The 20860-nt window shown below is 35.8% G+C and overlaps 1 protein-coding gene across 1 annotated transcript in view; it reads right to left on the reverse strand.

The window, feature by feature from the left end:
* The window catches only part of LOC142337604 (E3 ubiquitin-protein ligase Siah1-like), a 113494-nt gene continuing 92634 nt past the window's right edge, over positions 1 to 20860 (reverse strand). The window contains exons 2-5 of the mRNA XM_075386951.1: positions 2205 to 2287; positions 1559 to 2038; positions 1066 to 1258; positions 1 to 739 (exon numbers count right to left, since the gene is read on the reverse strand). Of these exons, the coding sequence (XP_075243066.1) occupies positions 562 to 739; positions 1066 to 1258; positions 1559 to 2038; positions 2205 to 2277 (924 nt within the window). The 5' untranslated portion in view covers positions 2278 to 2287 and the 3' untranslated portion in view covers positions 1 to 561. The remainder of the gene's footprint in view (positions 740 to 1065; positions 1259 to 1558; positions 2039 to 2204; positions 2288 to 20860) is intronic.

Consider the following 20860-nt stretch of genomic DNA (forward strand, 5'->3'; position numbering starts at 1 on the left):
ATTTTAAGATGCTTTCGAGATTGAACCGATCAGCAATTGAGCTTCACAGGACTGATGTTCAGCTTGAATAGGCGTGTAATACTTGACAGAAAAGAGCAAGATTAAATCAGTCAGTTTTTGGATTTGTTGTCTGCACTGATGGAGATTAAGTAATTCGAAGAGCGTTGGATTGGTCGGCGGTCGGACGGCGTGTAAATTGCTTTACGCTGAGAATCAAATCTCGTCACCTACAATTCGTTCTGTGTCGCTCCGGGTGATTATTGTTGATGTTGTTTGTCAGCCGCAATTTGGATGGTTGCATCGATGTAGGTCTTCATTCTCTGTGGCTTGATAACTTATACATTGAAAATCACTTCTTTCACACTAGAAAAGGACATACTTTGATGCTGTTGGTGTCGGGCACCGTAGATTACCTGGCGACAATTTCTATCGGTTAGGGCCTGGGAGTTCTGTACTGGTTATTATTATTTGAGGGCATGGGAGAAGGAGAATTGGGTTGAGTACTACTACCACTACTAATACGGGTTGCTCTGTTCATTGTTTGTTTGTTTACATCTAGTACTAGCACATGGAGATGGTGACGTTGATGCCGAGGTTGCCATTTTCGGCGAACAGATTGGCCATGTTTGTGTCGAACACTAGGCAGTCGCTGTTGTGAATGGCCGATTGTACGCCTTCGTGGATGGAACGGGGAGTCGCCTCCCACGCCAGACGCCGCCTGTTTCCATTCAGCTCCAACCTAAACATTGCAATTTAAAGTAACGCCAAATGGTATTAGATTAGTATAAATTGTAACACGAAATGCATACTCGCCTCTCGACTGAAACCATTAACTTCCCGAAATATGAATTCAGTTCTTACAGCCAGTTCTTCCATCGGAAATCTTGTTTTTCGGTAATCATTTCAAGCAACGATTAAATCATTTGAAATTCGGGAACTTAAACCTACTGGTTTTATGTTCCTCTGTTCAATTATTTCTTATCAATGGTTTTTCACAAAAATTTATGGTTCTCAGTTGATGGCGTTCGCAATCATCAACTTATGACAGGTTTCGAGTGAACACACCTGTAAGCAAAGCTTTCAGCCTGCTTCCGTGAGCCGATGAGTTGGACGATTGCGTAGAACTGCTGGATTCCATCGAACTTGTCCTGCTTCTCCAGAACAAGCATGAAGTGGTGTCCGAAACAGCTCTGCATCATCACCCAGTCCACTGCACCAGGAAGATTGATGTCTGTCGCCAAGAACACTATGTCTTCGCCTAAATACAATTAACCAGCTCTTAACTTAGATAACAAAATTGCTTGATCTGTATTGTTTTAGACCAACAGCCCAATGAGACAAATTTGCAGTATCGCTCTAGTATGTTTATAGTTATGTTGCTGTAGCTGCAAATCAGAAACGCAAATTTTTGCTTCTTTTTGCCGACTTTAACCCCGCGCCTAAACGCTTTCTCAAAAGTGGAATTATAGAACTGTCAGCCTTTTTATTGCTTTTCAATGGCGTCTAAAATGCTCCTGATTATAGAGACGGCTCGTATGATAATATTAATAGGAATTACCTTGTAGGGTAGTTATGGATTTGTGAGCTTGTGTGAGATGTGGCATGACTTGGTCTAGAGATCCCTGCCACTTGCAAGAGGCGCCTGGACAAGGACAAGAGTAGGGCCGGAACTCACACGTTTCCTCGTGCTCGCTCTTCTCTGTGTGCAGCAGTGTCACTGAGCAGCCGACCCCGTTGTACTTACAGGGAAACATTACCGTATTTGCTACCTTTTCCATCGCCAGGTTTCTTATTGATCCCAGAGGACCTCTGCACGTGGGACAACACTGCAACTTTGGCCGACATGTACTGCATACTAAGTGACCACTTTGGCATTGCAAGATTGGAGGTAGGACGTAATCGAAACAGACCGGACACTCAAACAGCTGGGCTAGGTCTGGATTAGGGTTGCTCAGAGATGACCCGGGCTGTAGAGACGTTGGAGGTACGGGAATACCTGATGAATCACGTTGCATTGATCCACTAGGAAACGGCATCACTAAAATATAAATTCACAATAAGAAAAATATGAAGTAAAATATCTCGAGCCTCGGTGTTGAATCCTACAAATTTGTTCGAGTCATTAAAAATTTATCCCTCAATTGGAATCTGAAAACGATTTGCTAACACTGGATGCGTGACGGCTTCAAACAAGTCTTACTCACCCTGTGATACATTTTGAATAGGTTTCGGACCCCTCATTGGATTGTTCGAAAGCGGACCAAGTTTCTGATCCATTTACGATTCTGAAAGATAACATTTCAAAATGCTTAAGATTTTTTCGACAAAAACAAGCAAAACTACCCAGCATAGCTGAGCCGGATCCTGGGCATAATAAACCAAACAAAACATAGATATTTCATGACTCTTAAGCCGCATAATATGGCTAAATAGTTGAGCAGATGCTCCTCAGAACAACGGGGAAAACTTCCAATAAAAAACCTCGTCCATTGGAAGGGCAGTCGGTCGACTCGGGGGTGGCGAGTCAGCACCTATATGCACAGATAAACTCTGACAGTAGTCGTCTGGACAGTTACAAAAACAGAATCGGTCAAAGAAATTGATACAATTCTAAGACTGGTACAAAATCCTTTCTTCTAATAATGCGGTTGCAGCATTTCCTGTCCTCAGCCCTTAAGCATAAAACTAAATTTCAGAGTAACGCGAATGACATTTTGGTGCTCATGAAATTTAAAAAGTCGTCGTATGATTCTCATGTTCCCTGTTGATATTCTCTGCACGACCGTTTGTGAACCTCATCACTGCAAATTCGGTACCTCCTGTGCATGCAAACAAGCGGATTGAAGCTGCTGCTCTCGATTTTGGATCTATCCCCCCCCCAGCTTAGTAGGAATATATGTTTTATGACCCCCAGGCGCACGTGCATTATTTTTACATAGTAACGTGCTATATAACAACACATAATTTGTAACTGGGGTCATAAAAAACACGGGTGGGGCGAAACAAAATTGATCTTTTCGTATTTCAAATATTTTACTGATTAATGGAAAATGTCGGAATCAGCTATTCTCTTGTGACAAGAGGAAAACGTGAGATCCTGGCATAGAAGTAAGTTCCACTTAGATTCATTAAGTCCAATTGTCTTGATATCTAGAGGATATGTACAAACTTCCTGCCAGAATTGTGCCTGATGTGAGTGCATACCACAGAGCAGAGTGCGTAAGTAAGATGCGGTACTGTCTACAGCTCATTATCATTGGCTTAGGTGTTCCTTAATTTTTTCAAAATATTAAATTAAGAAATGCCCCTCCCTGACACTGGGTGCATATTGGCTTGTCCGGGGCTCTCCCAGCACGTCTTCATAAAGCATCTCGTATTGTTCAAATCAACAAATAAAATGATAATACTATACACAAACAGTTGAGAAAAATGTAAAACAAAAGACAGACAGCATTAGAACACAAACAACTAATGGAAAAGTAGATGAGTCAAACTAACAACCTCTCTTCTCCAACCACAGCTTCCATTGAAGCATCAACAATTTGGCGCCGCCTAAGCGTCTTTGACCCACGAATGCATTGGATGGAACTCCTTAGAAAAGCAAAGCTCATTTTCGTCCTTGGACCTGATATGTCAGCGTAGCTGTCCTCTTTCCGCGCAGATATGAGATGCCAATTGTTTCAGCGCTTCAGAAGCTGATGGGCCAGCTCCACCAGTGAATGCGAAGACAAGTAGACAAAATGTTACTTTCTAAACCTCAATTACTCTTTGTTCATCTTTGTTCTTTTTAATAGATTTATGGTTCTTGTAGGCTTTGGTACTGCTTTCAGGGCCACTTTTTTGCTAACGGGTTGAAATTTTGTACATTAAAATATGTTTGTTAAACCTGGGTTACCAAAGTCCTTCTGCCTTGCTATCTAATCTTGCATAATCGCCAGTTCTCGCTGATTTAAGTGCAAACAACTATTTGACTTCAATCTCATCCCTCTTCTTTTACTTCAAGTATGATTTACTGTTGCTTTAGTCTGGCTTTGGGCAGAGATGGGGATAGGGGACTTGACAGTTGACCAGATCGTTCATATTAATTAGAACGGTCTTCAGGTTTAAGGATGTTCAGGCCACCCTTCCCTATCGTCAAGGAATCTTCCGGTACTTTAGATTTAAGGCGCGAATACTTAAAGGATTAGGTAGCTCATCGTTGATTGCTTTCTCATATTGTTTCAACAGTTCCTGAATGGTAAGTACTGTACAAGGTAGGTGTTCAATTTAGGCTGAACTGGTGAAGCATTTGAAAATATTTTGAAGCGAATCTTTAGAGTAGCCGGCTTTTTTAAACAACAATTTCTGATGTGATCTCTCCACAATTTTTTTCTGCAATCTCAGAACTTATTACACTACACTCTATTTTTTTAAAACTGGCAACGGTTTATACTTCATAACGATCTGCTGTGTTTTTTCAAAAAGACGTCTATTGCTAATAACATGGAACTTGGTAAAATGGTAACCGAAAGCAGGTCCTTAGTTTTTCAATGTGTCAAAAAGTTTTTCCAGATTATAAAGAGAGCAGATAGCGCCACTATCGTCCGCATACCAATGTTTTAAACTGTGAACCAATTCTCCAGAAATTCAATTATGGGGATAATGGCAATGCAAACATTGACATGGCAGAGGTACCACCTTGTGTTGTATTTACCTGAGAGTAGTTTTTGTTCGTCAATAAAAAAGTTTGCTGGTTCACGATTTGATTTACATTTGAAATGATAGAAAGAAGGGCATAAATTCTCAATGTTTCTTAATTCAAGATCACCGTTGAGAATATTGAACGCGTTTTCTGTCTCGATAAGCAACATTGATTCTGATTCTGTGTTTTTAAAAGAAGCTCTCAATAAATGGAGAGCACTGTCAATTCCTTTTTTTGACCCATACATAGATGTTGATCGCCACCTAAAACCTTAAGGTCAATTTTAAGACAATTGACAACGGTTCTTTCAATAATTTGCCTTCGGACTTGCCCAACTCCAATATTTTCAACAGCCATCGACCGACGTGAATTATATGGAAGATTGAAAGTGCTATGCTTGTCAAATGAGAAGTCAATTTACATTTTCTTTCGCATTTTGCTCGTTTAGCAATCGTGGATCAATCGAGGACGCTCTAAAACATGTCAGAAGCCTTCGCCATTAGTTGGCATACAGGCTGGAAGGTCATGGCCTCCAAGCATTTTGATAACATTTTTTCTTACCATTGAGTCATTGTGTTTTTTAAAAATGATCCGATTGTATGGTAAACTTTTTTAATTCTAGGTTCTTTATTGGACAAAATTATCTCAAGGATATATCATCACCACAATCCCTTTAATAAATGAAAATTTATTCTGTTTACTTTTCTCTGAAATTTTTTCATTTTTATTGTTAATTTTATATGCTGTGAAATAATTTATTCACGTTTCCTGGTCAATGTTTTTTCACGAATAGTTCAATCAAAAATCTTTTTGAGAAATAAATTTTTGCCATAACTCTTGCCATCAACATCTGCTTTATTTGGGCTCTTATTGCTGAATTCTGATGCCATTTTTATTCTGAGTAGGATTTGAATGAACTATTCTCCATCATAAATTGCTCAAGAAACCACAAGTCTCTATTAGAAATTGGTTTACCAGGAGTCTTTTAACTGACGCGTTAAAATTTGAGTTTGAACGTGTCCAGCAATGTAAGATGAGCATTCATTGCTCCCTCTTCTTCTTTCTTTTCGGTACGAGATTTCAACTTTCAATTGATAGATATTATCCGGGTATTTTTGTTTAATTTTGCTAGTTGTCTATCTATGTGATATTTTTGTACAGCTTTGCTTTCGACACGGATAGTTGTAGTATTAGTAAGGGCTTTGGGGGTCACAGCCCTCGGGGTCTTTTGACCCGTTGTGTTAATAAATGCTGAAATTTTGGTTATTTATGAGAGGAATAAATTAGGAACTCTGGTGATCATTTGGAAATTTGTCAATTAAGCTTTTTTGGAAACCAACATAATCGCCGGGCAAATAGCTTCCGTTTTTAACACTTGCAGAAACAACAAGAAATTTTTTTAATGAATCCGATAGGGACCAAGTACCCACAATTACGAGTTCAATATCCAAAACAACAACAGCAACAACAAAAAAAAACAATATCTTCAACAACAGCAACAACAAGAACAGCAACAAAAACTGTATTGGATCGTTGAGAAAAGTCAAATTTCAAGCAGTTGGGTTGAATTGAACATTCGTGACAATCTGTTGCAAGTTCATCCATAGATTGATGAGACTAGAGTCTGGGAGTCAAAATTGGTGAACGTTTTCACTCTGAATGCTGAAGTACGGTTCCTAAAAACTACCGTTAGATCACAGATTTATTTGTCCGTATAAAATTACTTTAAAATTGTTATTTTGAATCCTTCCGTTAACTTCTGTTTAAACTAATTGACCTCGCCTTCGAAAGAAAAAAGAATAATATTTACAATTGCCGTTCACTTCACAAAATTAAAAATAATACAGTCAACTTTTTAAAACAGAGACTAATTCAATTCTAAACCTATGCTGGTATTTACAAAAGCAATCCTAATTACATTTACTTCACTCTGGAAATTTCGAGACCATTTGTAATTTATGCTGTGAGACCCTTTTGAATGCTGAAGTACGGTTCAGAAAAACGGTTTTTAGATCACTGGAACTAATATATCAGTTTAAAATTACTTCAAAGAAGACATTTTCGAAATTTCTGTCAACTTCAATTTAATCTAATTGACCTCGCCTTCGAAAGAAAAATGAATGTCACTTACAATCGCCTTTCACTTCAAGAATTTTACAATAATACAATCAGATTTTAACAACAGAGTCCAATTCATTTCTGAATCTATGCTGGTATTTACAAATGCGACCATAATTGCAATACCATTTAGTTCCTACGTGAACCTAAAATTGTTTTGTTTGCCTTTCTCTGAAAGTTTTCAATTTTTCAGGTAATTTTACTATGCCGTGAAAAACAATTTTCCTTTTTTTTCAAATTTGCTTTTCGATCGTTATGTTTCAGTCAAAAATTTACTTCAACCCTTGCCATCAATATCAGTCGTCATTGTTTATTTGTGCTCCTTTTGCTTACCTCTGATAACTTTAGTTTATCCAGAGTAGGATGTGAATCAACTATTCTCCAATAGGAACCGATCAATAATCCACAATTCTCTGAAGGAAATTCACCTGGGAATCTATAAAATGACGCGTTGAAATTCGAGTGACCTTTGGACGTTTGCAGCCTTGATAGATGAGATGATTTCAAGGTATATTGGTTTGTTTTTGTTTGTTGTCTATCCTTGTCAGAGTTTCGTGCAATTTTGCTTTCTATAAAGATAATTGCAGTAGCTGAGGCTTTGTGGGTCACAGTCCCCAGGGTTTTGTGACTTAGTGGGTGGACAAATCATTAAAACTTGTTATTTTATGCTAAAATTGATTTAGTGTAACGTCAAATTAAATTTTTTCATCATTACCGCAGTAAGTGCATTGGCAGATTATTTATCCTCCATTTGAATCTTTTGCCATTACCGAATTAATTGGTAAAATACTAGTATAGTTAGTCATTGTAGTTTTGTCAGCTGTATGACCTAATAAAAGTTTTGAAGAGAAAAATTGTTCTGTGAAAATATGTTGTCTGTTTTAGACAATATTTTTTTGTTCTCATCTGCTAAACTGTCTTCTAAAGTGTCAGATAAGTTTGTGAATCTAACAGCGATGTTGATTGAAATTTCAAAATTGATAGCTGTGGAAGCGAGTTGTGCATTTCAACGTACAAGTACATCAGTAGCAGCTTCAATTTCACAAGCCTCTCCTTACAGTAGAGTAACTAGACAGGGATCAATTTCGTGGCCATTTGGTGAATTTCGCGATCTTCGTCAAATTATTCCGTTTGGAAGCCAGTCTTGAGAAAAACACGAAATGATTTAAAAAAGTAATCTGTGTACGAATGAATCTTATGATCATAAATGAACAGAACAGGAGGTGCTTTCGCTTGAGCTGCAAAAAAGCTCGTGTTGCCTTTCGAACGCATAACTCTCCCAATGCTCGTTTCAATTTAGATTGTTATGAAGACCAAAGTCTTTTGTGCTTTTGTGGATCAATTTTTCGTGTCCTTTAGATATGCGGATAAGTCTTGTCTTGTCGTAATAAGGTTCGATTTATAAGTTATCTTTTCAACAGACGTCTAATCGTCCTAATTTTTGATTGAGATCATTACTGAGTGCCATCAGTCTGATGACATCTGCGAAGCCCTAATTCTCCAGTTTTGGGCTAAAATTGGGAAATCATTGACAAAGATAAGAAACAAAAGGAGTTGGAATCAATTTTTGTGATATTATTAGTTTCAACAGATTTCTGTTCATTTTCGAGATAAGATCTTTTGAGTTTGAAAATTTTCCCCTATTAAGATTCCCTAAATAGATTCAAAACTATTAATTTTTTCTATCAGATTTTTTATCTGATTTTGCTGAAAATTTCTACAAAATCAAGGTATAAAACTGTACGATCTCCCAATGCATTTTGGTCGTTTTTTCGTAAAGTGGATTCAGAAGTAGAACTTACTGCAGATCTTTGGTTTTTGGAGCCAGATTGTATGCAATTTGATTCCACACTGTTCATAGAGCTCATCAAATTTACTTTTCCAAAACTTTGGAAACAGCATAAAAAATTTGTTGGTCGATAAGAGCCATTATTTGCTTCACAATTGCGTCCAGTTGATTTAGAATGTTTAAGCTGTTGAAGCATGTTTTTAATTATATTTCATTTATTACAGTCTTAAATTGTTTCAATTCGAGAGAATGAAAGCTTTTAAAAGTTTTGTGTCATTACACTTCAAGACCATACCCGAAAAACCTGAGCTTTTTATTTTTGTTATTGACTTGCATTTACGTATCCAAACATGATTGTTCTAGCTGTTTTGGGATTTGTTCTAGTTAATTGCAGGTAATACTGTCCATTGGTGATTAATCGAACAGCCGATTTGCTAAATATGTCAGATTCAAAAAATACTAAAGTTTAAATCCTAAAGTTTGCGTGGTAAATAATTTTTCTGAACGTTTGGTTTTATTTAGTCTCTTAAGATTTCGATTTAGCCATTGCCACAATTTTTGTTCCGACCCACTTTAGTGAGGGAGGAACTATATACACAAATGGGTTTTTTGTTTTTTTTTGTTCAGACATCTTTCGCCGATTGATAAACTTCGTAGAGAGTTGTGAGTAGTATCATTAGAAAGCCCGTCCAGCGTAAAATATGGAATTAACGAGATTTTTTGATTTTCGATTTTTAAAGGAAGTTACCGAGCTTTAAAGTTGTGTGATATTATATAAGACAATATTACCTTGTTTTAATTCACATTTTCCTTATTTTTTTCCAAGTTTTCGTTAATTTTTGGTAAAATAATTTAAAATTGTTAAGGGTAATAAAATTTCTTTTAGGTCTAAAGATAGGACAGGGTTGCTGGATTGGTCGATTCGTGCTTTTGACAAGAATTATTGCTAAATTTTTTCATATTTCTGACTTTTCGTCAAAAATGGGATCAAATATGCATTTTAGCCCACTTTCTTCAAGTTTGCTGAAAGTGGACACCTTGAAACAGCACTCATTTTTTTAAGCTCAAAAGGAACTAGTGGTATGCTTGCCGGCCTCAAGAGTTTTTTGGAATCATATTATTGCGAGTTTTTTGGAATATTTAAACTTTATAAATGTACAAATTTCATGATTTTTTTCATATACTGAAAAAATTGTGTTTGAAACTTGATCTAACACTTGAACAAATGAGTGTATCTTTCGCCGCGCAGCAATATCAGGGCTAATATTGGTCTCACCCTGGATCCTTACGGTTAAAGAGTTTTAGAGTTTAATGGGAAGCTGCCATTTTTAAATAAATATTTCCGCATTTATAGATTTTATATATATTACTGACAAGAATTTCATACCAGAACTCAATTATTGACAGACCTTCTTTACAAAAAAGAGACCCAATGATAGGGGCCCTATGGTTTCAGAGTTAAGCTTATGGTTTTTAGTTCTGATCAATTGTTTTCGGAAAATTTTATGGACTTATGTTTTGCTTTCATTTATTTGTTATGCTTTTTGTAGGCCAATAAATTAGTTTCCTCGATAAAAGGTCCCATTTGTTGTTAAAAAGTAAATGTGAAACTAGAAATTGTTTTCAGTTGTTATCTAATGTCTCTTATGACTGTGAATTCATTTGTTTTAAGAAAATGTCGGTAAATTTTTGAACTTTTCAACTGATTTATGTATCTTTTCTCAACTTCAGGCGGAGTCTCAGTGAAACCAGGAGGAACTAATTTCCTCCGAGTTATGAATTATTTTTTTAAAAAGTTTTATAATTTATTGAAGGTTTCGTGGTTTTGGTAATACGAGTTTTCAGTATTTTCGTATTAGGAGCATAATTGAAAAATTAATAAGTTTATTTTCTTTCCTTGTCGAGTTATCACATTGACAAGGAAATGTTGACAGGTTGAACTGAAAGAAAGGACAACAGGGAGCAGCAAAGCACAAGCGTTGAGAAAAGGCGTATGTGAACAAGTTATTTGTTTTTGTTGAATATTTTACACTTTTTGGCTGAGACACAGTTCTCACGCAAAAGTTAGTGGATTTTTTTTATCTGTGCATATGTTTTCTCTTTCTTCTTGTTGTTCAATAACGTATACCTGATAAAAAAAATACGTCTCGATTGCATTTCTAGGACGTTTAATTTAAACCTTTTATTGACTTCGGTGCATAGCTATTTGTTTTAATGACTCTCAAAATAACTTTTTAAAGAGAAAGATTTTTTCAACTTTCTTTTTTTTGCGTTTATATTTGTCATCAAATAACCAACCTCACTAATAAGAAGTCTCACCTATTTTTGTTTATTCAGAAATTATTTTCTTAGTTGCTTATACGTTTTCACTGATTGCTTCAACCAATTTGTTTCATAAGAAAACTTCGATATTTCTATACTGTTCAAATTTAAGGTCTGTTTTTGATGTGATGTCTACGTAGCATTTTCATAAAGAAGACCAGTTGATGCTAAGATGAGAAGAAAGTGAAGATTTACAGGTCTTGCATACAACAACTTAAATTTATAGTTCCTTGAACACTGTGATGTCGTTAATTGTTTGTGAAGTTTGGGTTTCTACCTTTATTTGCTTTTTTGTAGTCTTGTGACCAAATCTTAATAATAAACAGCACAATTTCCTTCCTGTGGTGTTTCAACATAATTGATCAATTTTTTGAAATCCTATTCCTGTTATGGCTTTTGAAAATAATTGTTTTCAAAAGCTTATTTGGATTTTTGAATTTCGCCATTTTTAAAATGCTTTTCGGACGATTTGTAGCTTAGTCTCTGTGGAGACAGATAGGAACGCGTGTTCAGTGCGCTTTATTTTAAGTTTTTTAACGGGCTTAGTTTTAATCGTTTGTTTCTTGGTTTTGTTACTGCTCTTACTATGAGATTTCATAAAGTGTTTGAGATTATTTATTTATACACTTTAAAGGATTTTTGTACCTTTGTAATTTAAAACATTAATGGTAGTACCAATTGGCTTTAAAATGTTGTGCAATTTGAAAATTTTGATGCTCTTAGTGAAAGATTTGATTTATGGTTTTAACTGCTTAACTGCAATCTTCGCGCAAAGTTTAGTTGAACTTTTTCAACTTGCCGTTTTTTGTCTTTCTTCTCGTAATGGTATGACCTATATTGGATAATGACAGGTCTCAATTGCTTTCTATGAAGATAAGAGTAAACATTTTAGCGTTTTCAGTTATTATTTAATGATATTAATCACTTTGAAATAATATGTTTCTAAAAATGGAAACGTATTTTTGAACTTTGCTCCTTTTTGCTCTTTTTCGTCGACCTGTTACCCGGTCGCATTGAGGATAGGTCCAAAACCTTTTCTAATGAAGTATAGCTTATTTCGTTTTGTTTAGGTATTATCTGATGCGAGTTTGATTTTGTTGTTAGTTTTTTAATATAGACATTGAGTTTTGGTCGTAATTAATGTTTGTTATTGGATTTTATTATTGTATTTTCTAGTATTCCTATTAACAACAGGTTCCATCGGCCCTCTAGCGTATCTTTATGGTATCCCATTTGTGGTCGGAACACTATGTGCGTACGCACATTAACGAGCCTCCTTGTCTTCTTTAGAAATTATATTGGTTTTCATATCCATGGCGGTAAAAAAGATTGCTACCTGGTTATCACTGCTTCAATTGTTTCGATCAGGACGTCAGTCAAACAATACTATTCCTAAAAAGATCATGAATGTTGCTATACAAAAAGCAATTGATTTGTGTTTTCAGGGCGTATTCCGTTTGCTTCAGAATTACCATTTGCTTTTTCGTGAATTCAAGTGTGATTGTTAAAGGATCGTGATCGTAGCATGGCTTATTACAAAAACTGCCCTGCAGTCCAAAGATCGGTCGAATCTTTTTATGATTGTTTTGGGGCCATTCGATGAAAAACGTCAAGTTGTGTGTCACCCAATATTCAAGAAACCAAACGACTGATTCTAGAACTGAGTTTTGATAGTCATAGGAGGATCTCATCTGTGATTAGTTCGTTCTGGAAGAATTGGTATCGCCGGTTACAAGAGTTTGCCTCTCTGTTTCTTTATTAGTAGATTTCGAACACAATGGGAAAAATTAATAGAATCACAATTTACTGTTTATAGGGACCATTTTAGGGGATTTTTGTTTGTGCTTATTAGGATTAGCGTTGACCTTGTGCGAATATTCACTGCAATCATATGGTTACATTGACTTGTTAATCATTTTTTCACGAGGAAGGGAACTTTTAACGGCCAAAAAGACTGCGCCATAGTTCGTTTTTGAAATTTATTAGGTTAATTTCACTTTTCGATAAACAAAAAATGTGGGAGAACAACTGAGTTTGGAGCTCTGGCTGCGAAATATATTTCTGCAGGGCAAGTCATGCCGTATTTCTTTTTGGATGGTGCTTTTGTTTATGTTAATCGTTCTTGTATTTTAAGTAAATCCCTAAAAAAGGGGAAAAACCGGACTGTTTGTGCTTGGCCTTTAATTTTCAGTTTTGTTTTGACTTGCAAAGCCGACGTTTGTAACCACTTCTGTTTTTGTCAATTTTTTCTCATTATTGAGATCAAAGGGTAATGTTTCACGGCTGAAAGACACAACCAAAAAAAACAGATGTATGGGCTATATATCAACCCGGGTTGACTCCATAATTCAAAAAGTTATAAAATTACAACTTCATATTATGGCGTCTATGAAAAGTTGTAGTCATAGAACTTTCATAAAAGGGAGTTCTATGGAATTAAATTTTTATGCAAAATTTTTTTATATCATGAAAAGGAGGGAAAAAGTATGTTTCAAAAAACTAACTTGAAAAAAAATTGAAAAATTGAGTCTTAAGCGAACAGAGAATTATGGAAAAGTTGTAGCCATAGAACTTCATAGAAAAAGAAAAAAATTTGGAGAAAAGTGAAAAACGTTTTTTCAAGTTAAAAAACACCTCGCATGCCTTGAGTTATTCAGTGAAAAGCCGTCGCATCAAGTGAGATCGCAACTAGCAATCAACAATGAAAAAGTTGTAGTCATAGAACTTCATAGAACAGTTTTGCTTCAATTTTTTCCATAAAAGAGCTAATTTCTTCCTTAAAAAGAAATGTTATCTTGCCATTCAAAATTTTGGTGCAAAACAGACCACTTTTCCAGCGTATCTTGTGTTTTTGAACTGATAACAAGCAAAAAGTCACATTATAGCGAACTGAAAGCAACAAATCATAGTTTTGTCTTTCGATGTTACTCCTTCTCATATTATCAATATCTGGCACCATATAAAACGTTTTATCTATGGATCGCGTTTGAATTTCATGTGCACTGGTGTTAAGTTAGCGTATGGCACCAAAAAAGAGTGGGACAATGAAAATTTGATAGAACATGGTTTCAGTTTTCTTCCAAAAAAAAATTGGTGTAAATCGGACACCCAAATTTTTGGTTAATGTAGCTAATTTTTTTTTGAAAAGACCAATTGATTTTGCCAATGAGTTGTTTCGAGGAACCAAACTTCTTTGAAGCACATTTTGTGTTTTTCAACTGATATCAAGCAAAGTTTCACCTCATCGAGAAATGAACCACCCCATCTCAATGTTTTGGCCTACAAAATTTATCCATATAAGAACATTTATTTTTGTCACCATCAAAAACGCTTTACTTGTGATCTTCCACTAAGTTTCTTCTCCAGGAGTGTACAATTAGCTCATAGCACAAAAAATTTCTGGGAAAATGAAAACTCGATAGAATAAAGAATAAGTTATCTCCCAAAAAGTATTTTTGGGGTAAATCGGACACCCCAAATTTTGGTTAATGTAGCTAATTCCTTTTTTGAAATGACCAATTGAAATTGCCAATGAGTTGTTTCGAGGAACCAAACTTCTTTGAAGCACATTTTGTGTTTTTCAGCTGATATCAAGCAAAGTTTCACCTCATCGAGAAATGAACCACCCCATCTCAATGTTTTGGCCTACAAAATTTATCCATATAAGAACATTTATTTTTGTCACCATCAAAAACGCTTTACCTGTGATTCTCCAATAAGTTTCATCTCCAGGAGTGTACAATTAGCTCATAGCACAAAAGATTTCTGGGAAAATGAAAACTCGATAGAATAAAGAATAAGTTACCTCCCAAAAAATATTTTTGGGGTAAATCGGACACCCCAAATTTTGGTTAATGTAGCTAATTCCTTTTTTGAAATGACCAATTGATATTGCCAATGAGTTGTTTCGAGGAACCAAACTTCTTTGAAGCACATTTTGTGTTTTTCAGCTAATATCAAGCAAAGTTTCACCTCATCGAGAATTGAACCACCTCATCTCAATGTTTTGGCCTACAAAATTTATTCATATAAGAAGATTTATTTTTGTCACCATCAAAAACGCTTTACTTGTGATCCTCCACTAAGTTTCATCTCCAGGAGTGTACAATTAGCTCATAGCACAAAAGATTTCTGGGAAAATGAAAACTCGATAGAATAAAGAATAAGTTATCTCCCAAAAAGTATTTTTGGGGTAAATCGGACACCCCAAATTTTGGTTAATGTAGCTAATTCCTTTTTTGAAATGACCAATTGATATTGCCAATGAGTTGTTTCGAGGAACCAAACTTCTTTGAAGCACATTTTGTGTTTTTCAGCTGATATCAAGCAAAGTTTCACCTCATCGAGAATTGAACCACCCCATCTCAATGTTTTGGCCTACAAAATTTATCCATATGAGAACATTTATTTTTGTCACCATCAAAAACGCTTTACTTGTGATCCTCCACTAAGTTTCATCTCCAGGAGTGTACAATTAGCTCATAGCACAAAAGAATTATGGTAAAAGGAAAACTCGAGAGAATATAGAAAAAGTTTCCTCCCAAAAAAAATTTTTGGGGTAAATCGGACACCAAAATTTTCAGTTAATGTAGCAAATTCCTACTTGAAAAGACTGATTGCTATTCAACTTAGATTTTGTCAAGATATGAGACGTTTTTGAAGCATATTCTTGGTTTTGAGTTGATATCAATTTCAATCGACTTCACAATTGCAAAAAAAAATATTTCAGGCAAGTTTTGTTGAAGTTTTTGTTTTAATCAATTCTGAGCGTCTCGCGCAAATAAATAACCATCAAGAGTGATAGTACCCCACTCCACAATCCGCGTTTTAGTTCAAAAGTGGGCTTTTGGATCAAATTTTACCACGAGGAACTTTGGAACTTCTTATTTATTTTTTTTGCGTTGGACTGCAAGTGGTCTGACTGGTTTGTCGATGTAAGAAAAGCACACCCATTCAATTTAAAAACATTGTTGTCTGCCTCGCTTCAAATAACAGCAAATAAAAATCAGGAATACATCTGAAAGTTTTTTTGGAATCCATTTCAATTGAATTTGTACGAGAACGCGTCCCAAACAAATGAAAAAAGGTCTGTTTTTAATGCTGTAAAGATTTTTTTTTCAACTATGGATTCAAAATGTTCGTCATGATCTCCATGTAGAGCAACCTAAGAGCACTAGTTTAGAAGAAAATAGGAAAAATGGAATTTTGTCTAAAAGGCTGAGGAAGAAACTTTTTTCGACTTAAAAATGCAAAAAAAATGTTTCGAATATTTTTTGTAGATAGTTTGAATTTTCCTTGTTTCTGAGAGTTTCCGGGAAGTAAAAAAATCTTTATGGAGTTAATCGCAAAGCTCACTAAATATTCTAAATATTTTTTTCTTTTTTTTCCATAATGTGGATTTTCATCACTTTTCTCATTATGAAATTCGGAATTTTTATGTAAAATTTTTTTCCTTTCAAATAGTCTGACACTTCTGTCGATGTCAAAAGTGGCCATCCAATTCATTTTAAACGCTGGTATATCTACCCCGTCAAACAATGCATCTAATTAACTGTTATAAACACGTTTGAAGATCTTTACAGAAGCAATTTCAGATTAATTTGTTTGAGCAAAAGTTCAGAGTAATGAAAATTTTAGGAGTCTGTTTCTCATTTTTGATTATTTTCTCTCAACTTTGTCACCAAAATGGTTTAAAAAAGTTGTGTTTTAGAACTAGGTAGCTGGACCAGCTTATCTAATTGGTTTGCGTTACTTATTGCGCCGACAAAATGCTTAGTTTGACTTTTAGCTTTCAAAAAATTTCATCCGAGATTTTGAAGCATATCTGATGTTTTACTAATTCAGGGTGCTACAGATGCATACAAATCCTGCTATTCAGTCTCCCCTGAAGAAACTTGAAGAAACCCTTGAGGCTATTTGAACTAACAGTTTCACGCAATTCTACATTTTTCTTTTTTCGTCAATTTAATAATTTCTTGTGTTGATTTTGTTTATGAACTTTGCGTTATCCTGAATACATGTTATTTCTATTGCCTTCAGTGTTATTGTGACTTGCATTGTGTAGCATTTACCCTTCTGTTTCGTCCATGAAGCTATTTGAACCAATGGTTCATAGTAATTTTTCAATTTTTGTGAATTCAGGCATTTCTTGTTGATGTTGCTTTTTTGTTAATTTTGTGTTCACCAAATGTGCTTACCCCAAAATAACATAGTATCCCTACATATATGGGTTGGTTGGTTTTTAATTGTATTGAGGAGTGTGCCCAGACATATTTTGTATCTGGTTTTATGGATTGGAATGGGTCATTTTTTGCTCTGTAGGCGCCGAACCTCGATTTTCGGCCGATTTCGGCCAATTCGGCGGTGACATAATGTTGAAGTTTTCTGTGTCAAGATTAAAAATTATAGTGTTTTAGATTGCTCAGTTGATGATTAGTATCACTATGTAAAGATTGTACCATCTTTTCACAAGTCTTGATGGTTTATTTTAGCGAAACTTGAAATTTGGTAGTCAAAATAGGTCATTTGACCAAATGAATGAGTGAAGTGGTGTTTTTTGCAATTGAACAAGTTTTTGGGCTTGCGTTTTGTGTTTTCTAGACACTATTTAGGTTTTTGAAGCTAATTATATCAAGCAATGGGATTAATTCATCATTTTTTCTTTTTTCACGATTTCATCAATTTTCTGTGGATGTTGTTTTATGTCAAAACACACAAAACATCATAACCTTCATGGTGAGGTGGGAAATTTTTTCCCACCTCACCATGAAGGTTTATCGTGACCTAGAACGTGGAAGTGGACCAGAATCACACCCCCAAATACGCCGGGAACACTGTTTCACGTTGTTTTACGTCGGTTCCCGAGATCTTGGGCTTCGATTTTAGCCCAAAAAATGGGGTACAGAACAGTATTTTGTTAATATCTGCTAAAGTACTATACCAAATTAAACGGCAGTAGTCGCAATTTGTTGGTACTGAACCCTTCTTGCTTGCAGTATTTGGTTGGTTTCTCAAATCGTCCTAATCAAAAAGTTATTAATGGTTAAAGTTGAAAAAAGTCGAATTTTCGGGATATTCTGGGTGACCCAAAATTCGGTACCATAAAACACGTGATTTACCCCACAAATGTTAGTGTTTTAGAATCCCCAGTTAGTGGGGAGTCTCCCCATATATATTTTGTATGTGGTTTTAAGTAGTCCAGGTGGTCAATTTTAGCGAAACCTGACCCGTACTTGTCCCATTTAGTCATTTGGTACGGTACCTTTATGTTGAAATATCTCCTCGTAGAGTGAACCGATTTTTGATCTGTTTGTTGATTTGAACTCAGCGTGAGCCGTTCTTGAATCCCTGTAAATGGCGTTGTGTTTCTTTCAGCCGTTTTCGAGAAATTGGCCAGGACACATACCTCCATTTTTACCTATTCGTGTCCGGTACATTTCAGGTATGTACATGTTAGACCAACAAAAAAAACGAATTTAGCCCCGCGAATTGGTTCTTTAGACTCCCCTGTTAATGAGGATTCTGCTCATATATGTTTTATAGGGCGTTTTATGCAGTTCAGAAGGTCAATTTTAGCTCTGAATGTGGCGTATCTCTCTTCTGGGGTCAGTTGGTACGGTACCTTATTTTTGCTATAACTCCTCGAAGAATGCACCGATTGGGCTCATTTTTTTAATATGATGCGTATCTCAAGCAGTGCTACAAACTGTACTAAGGGGGTTTATTTTTGTTCAGCCGTTTTGGAGAAATTGGCCAGTAAACTTGCCCCGGATTTTAGCCCCAGAAGAGGTTGACACCAGCGGTTGACACCGCCGTTGACCTGTTATATCTTGAGTTAGACTACAAATTTTAGTGTTTCAGATTCGTGTGTTAGTGGAGAGTTTGTGTATATGTTTTTGTTCTTCATTATTCTGAAATATTGATGATTTATTTAGCAAACTCTGGTCGGACCAGGTCCCATATTGTTCATTGGTACGGTACCTCAATTTTAAAATATCTCCTCGTAGAGTAAACCGATTTTGGATCTGTTTGCTGATCTGAACTCACCGTGAGCCGTACTTTAACTCCTGTAAATTTCATGTAATTTGGTTCAGGCGTTATTGAGAAATTAGTGTGTATTTTAGCGAAACGTCAGTTGGGTCAATTTTGGACTTTGGTACCGTACTTAGTTTTGATAATAACTGGTCGTATAGTTAACCAATTTTGGATCTGTTTGTTGATTTGAACTCAGCATGAGCTGTACTTTAATCCTTGTAAACGGCGTTTTGTTTCTTTCAGCCGTTTTTGAGAAATTGGCCTCGAAACATACGGTCATTTTGACGTTTTTGTGACCGGCACGTTTCGCGTTTCTAGTTGTAAAATGATGAAAATTGCTGATTTTGAGTGCCTTATTAGGCGTGTTGAACTCCTTTTGTAATGGTAAAGCTCCCCATGTATAGTTTTTGTAGGGTTTTTAGGGATTCACGGGGTCTATTTTGGGTCTGCAGATGACCCCCCAATGATGTTTTATGTACCGTTGATGTATGTTTTATTTGTAAATTTTTAGAGCTTAGCAAGGTCCCAGCCACACGGGTCGTGGTGGCGCCTTCGGGCTCTAAATTAGGTAGGCTAGAATTTTTTAAGATAAAACTTTTTCTTTAAGATGTCGAAAGTGATTGTTATTGGAGATTCACACCTAAGGCGAATGGAGGACGTTTTCATATTTCCCCCAAACTTCACCATTCTGGCGCAAGGTGGCGCGCATATACGAGTGTGGACTGAAAGAAAGGAGGATATCAAAAAGCATGACATCTGCATGGTAATGTTGGGGGGAACAATCTGTTGCCCAAGCCTGGTGACCCCATTGCGTACAAAGAGGAGATCAAAAATGTCTTAGGCCAGCTTACACAGTTGAGGAATTTCTGTAACCAGCATTCGATACGCCTAATTATCTGGCAAGTCATTAACCGTGTTGCCTCAGTAGATGCTGGTTTTGATGTTATCCGAGCTCTAAACAACCGTCTTGCTGACAATAAACTCAAACTGCATTTTCGGACATTCTCTTATAGTGAAGATTTTAATAGTGATGGTGTGCATATGAAAGAATGGTGGTACCAAGAAGCTTCAATCAACCTTGTAAATAATTACGATACTGCTCCAGTTGCTAGACCTGATCTGGTTAAATTTGATTTGCAAAATGTTAATTAATTCAACTCCTATGATTGAAATTAATTCATTTTGAAGTTTTTCTTTTGTGATCCTTTTCTTATTTACTGTTTTCAATCAAGATGTTTTCTTTAACAAGTAGTTTCGATCAGTCGACTAACGGTCTCTTCCGGTATTTGATGAGACATTTGTGCAAAAAAAATCCTGTTTCGCTGCGTTCATCGATAAATTTGTGACTGGCTTTTAAAATGGCTCTCAATTAAAATTATCCAAAGGTTGAATTTAATTCTTTATTTGTTCCATCCGATAGTTTTGAATTAAAATCAGTAGAAATAATGTCTCATCCGATAGCCAGAGAGCCGTATGTACAAACAAAAGCTTGTTTCGCTCCATTCATAGATAATGTTCCGACAGAATTTTAGAAATAACAATCCGATTTAAAATTCTCCAAAGGTTAAGTTTGACACTATTTGTTCCATCCGATAGTTGGAGGTTCAAATCATTAGTAATACTGTCTCATCCGATAGCTGGAGAGAAGTATAAACAAACAAAACTTGTATTGCTTCGTCCGTAGGTATTATTGCGACTGACTTTACAAATGACATTCGATTTAAAATTCTTCCAAAGGTTAAGTTTAACACTCTATTTGTCCATCCGATAGTTGGAGGTTCAAATCATTAGTAATACTGTCTCATCCGATAGCTGGAGAGAAGTAAAAACAAACAGAAACTTGTATCGCTCCGTCCGTATCGCTCCGTTCATAGACAATATTGCGACTAACTTTAGAAATGACACCAATTTAAAAT

The sequence above is a fragment of the Convolutriloba macropyga genome, chromosome 4, assembly GCF_964194025.1.
Source record: "Convolutriloba macropyga chromosome 4, txConMacr16.3, whole genome shotgun sequence".
Classification (NCBI taxonomy): Eukaryota; Metazoa; Xenacoelomorpha; order Acoela; family Convolutidae; genus Convolutriloba; species Convolutriloba macropyga.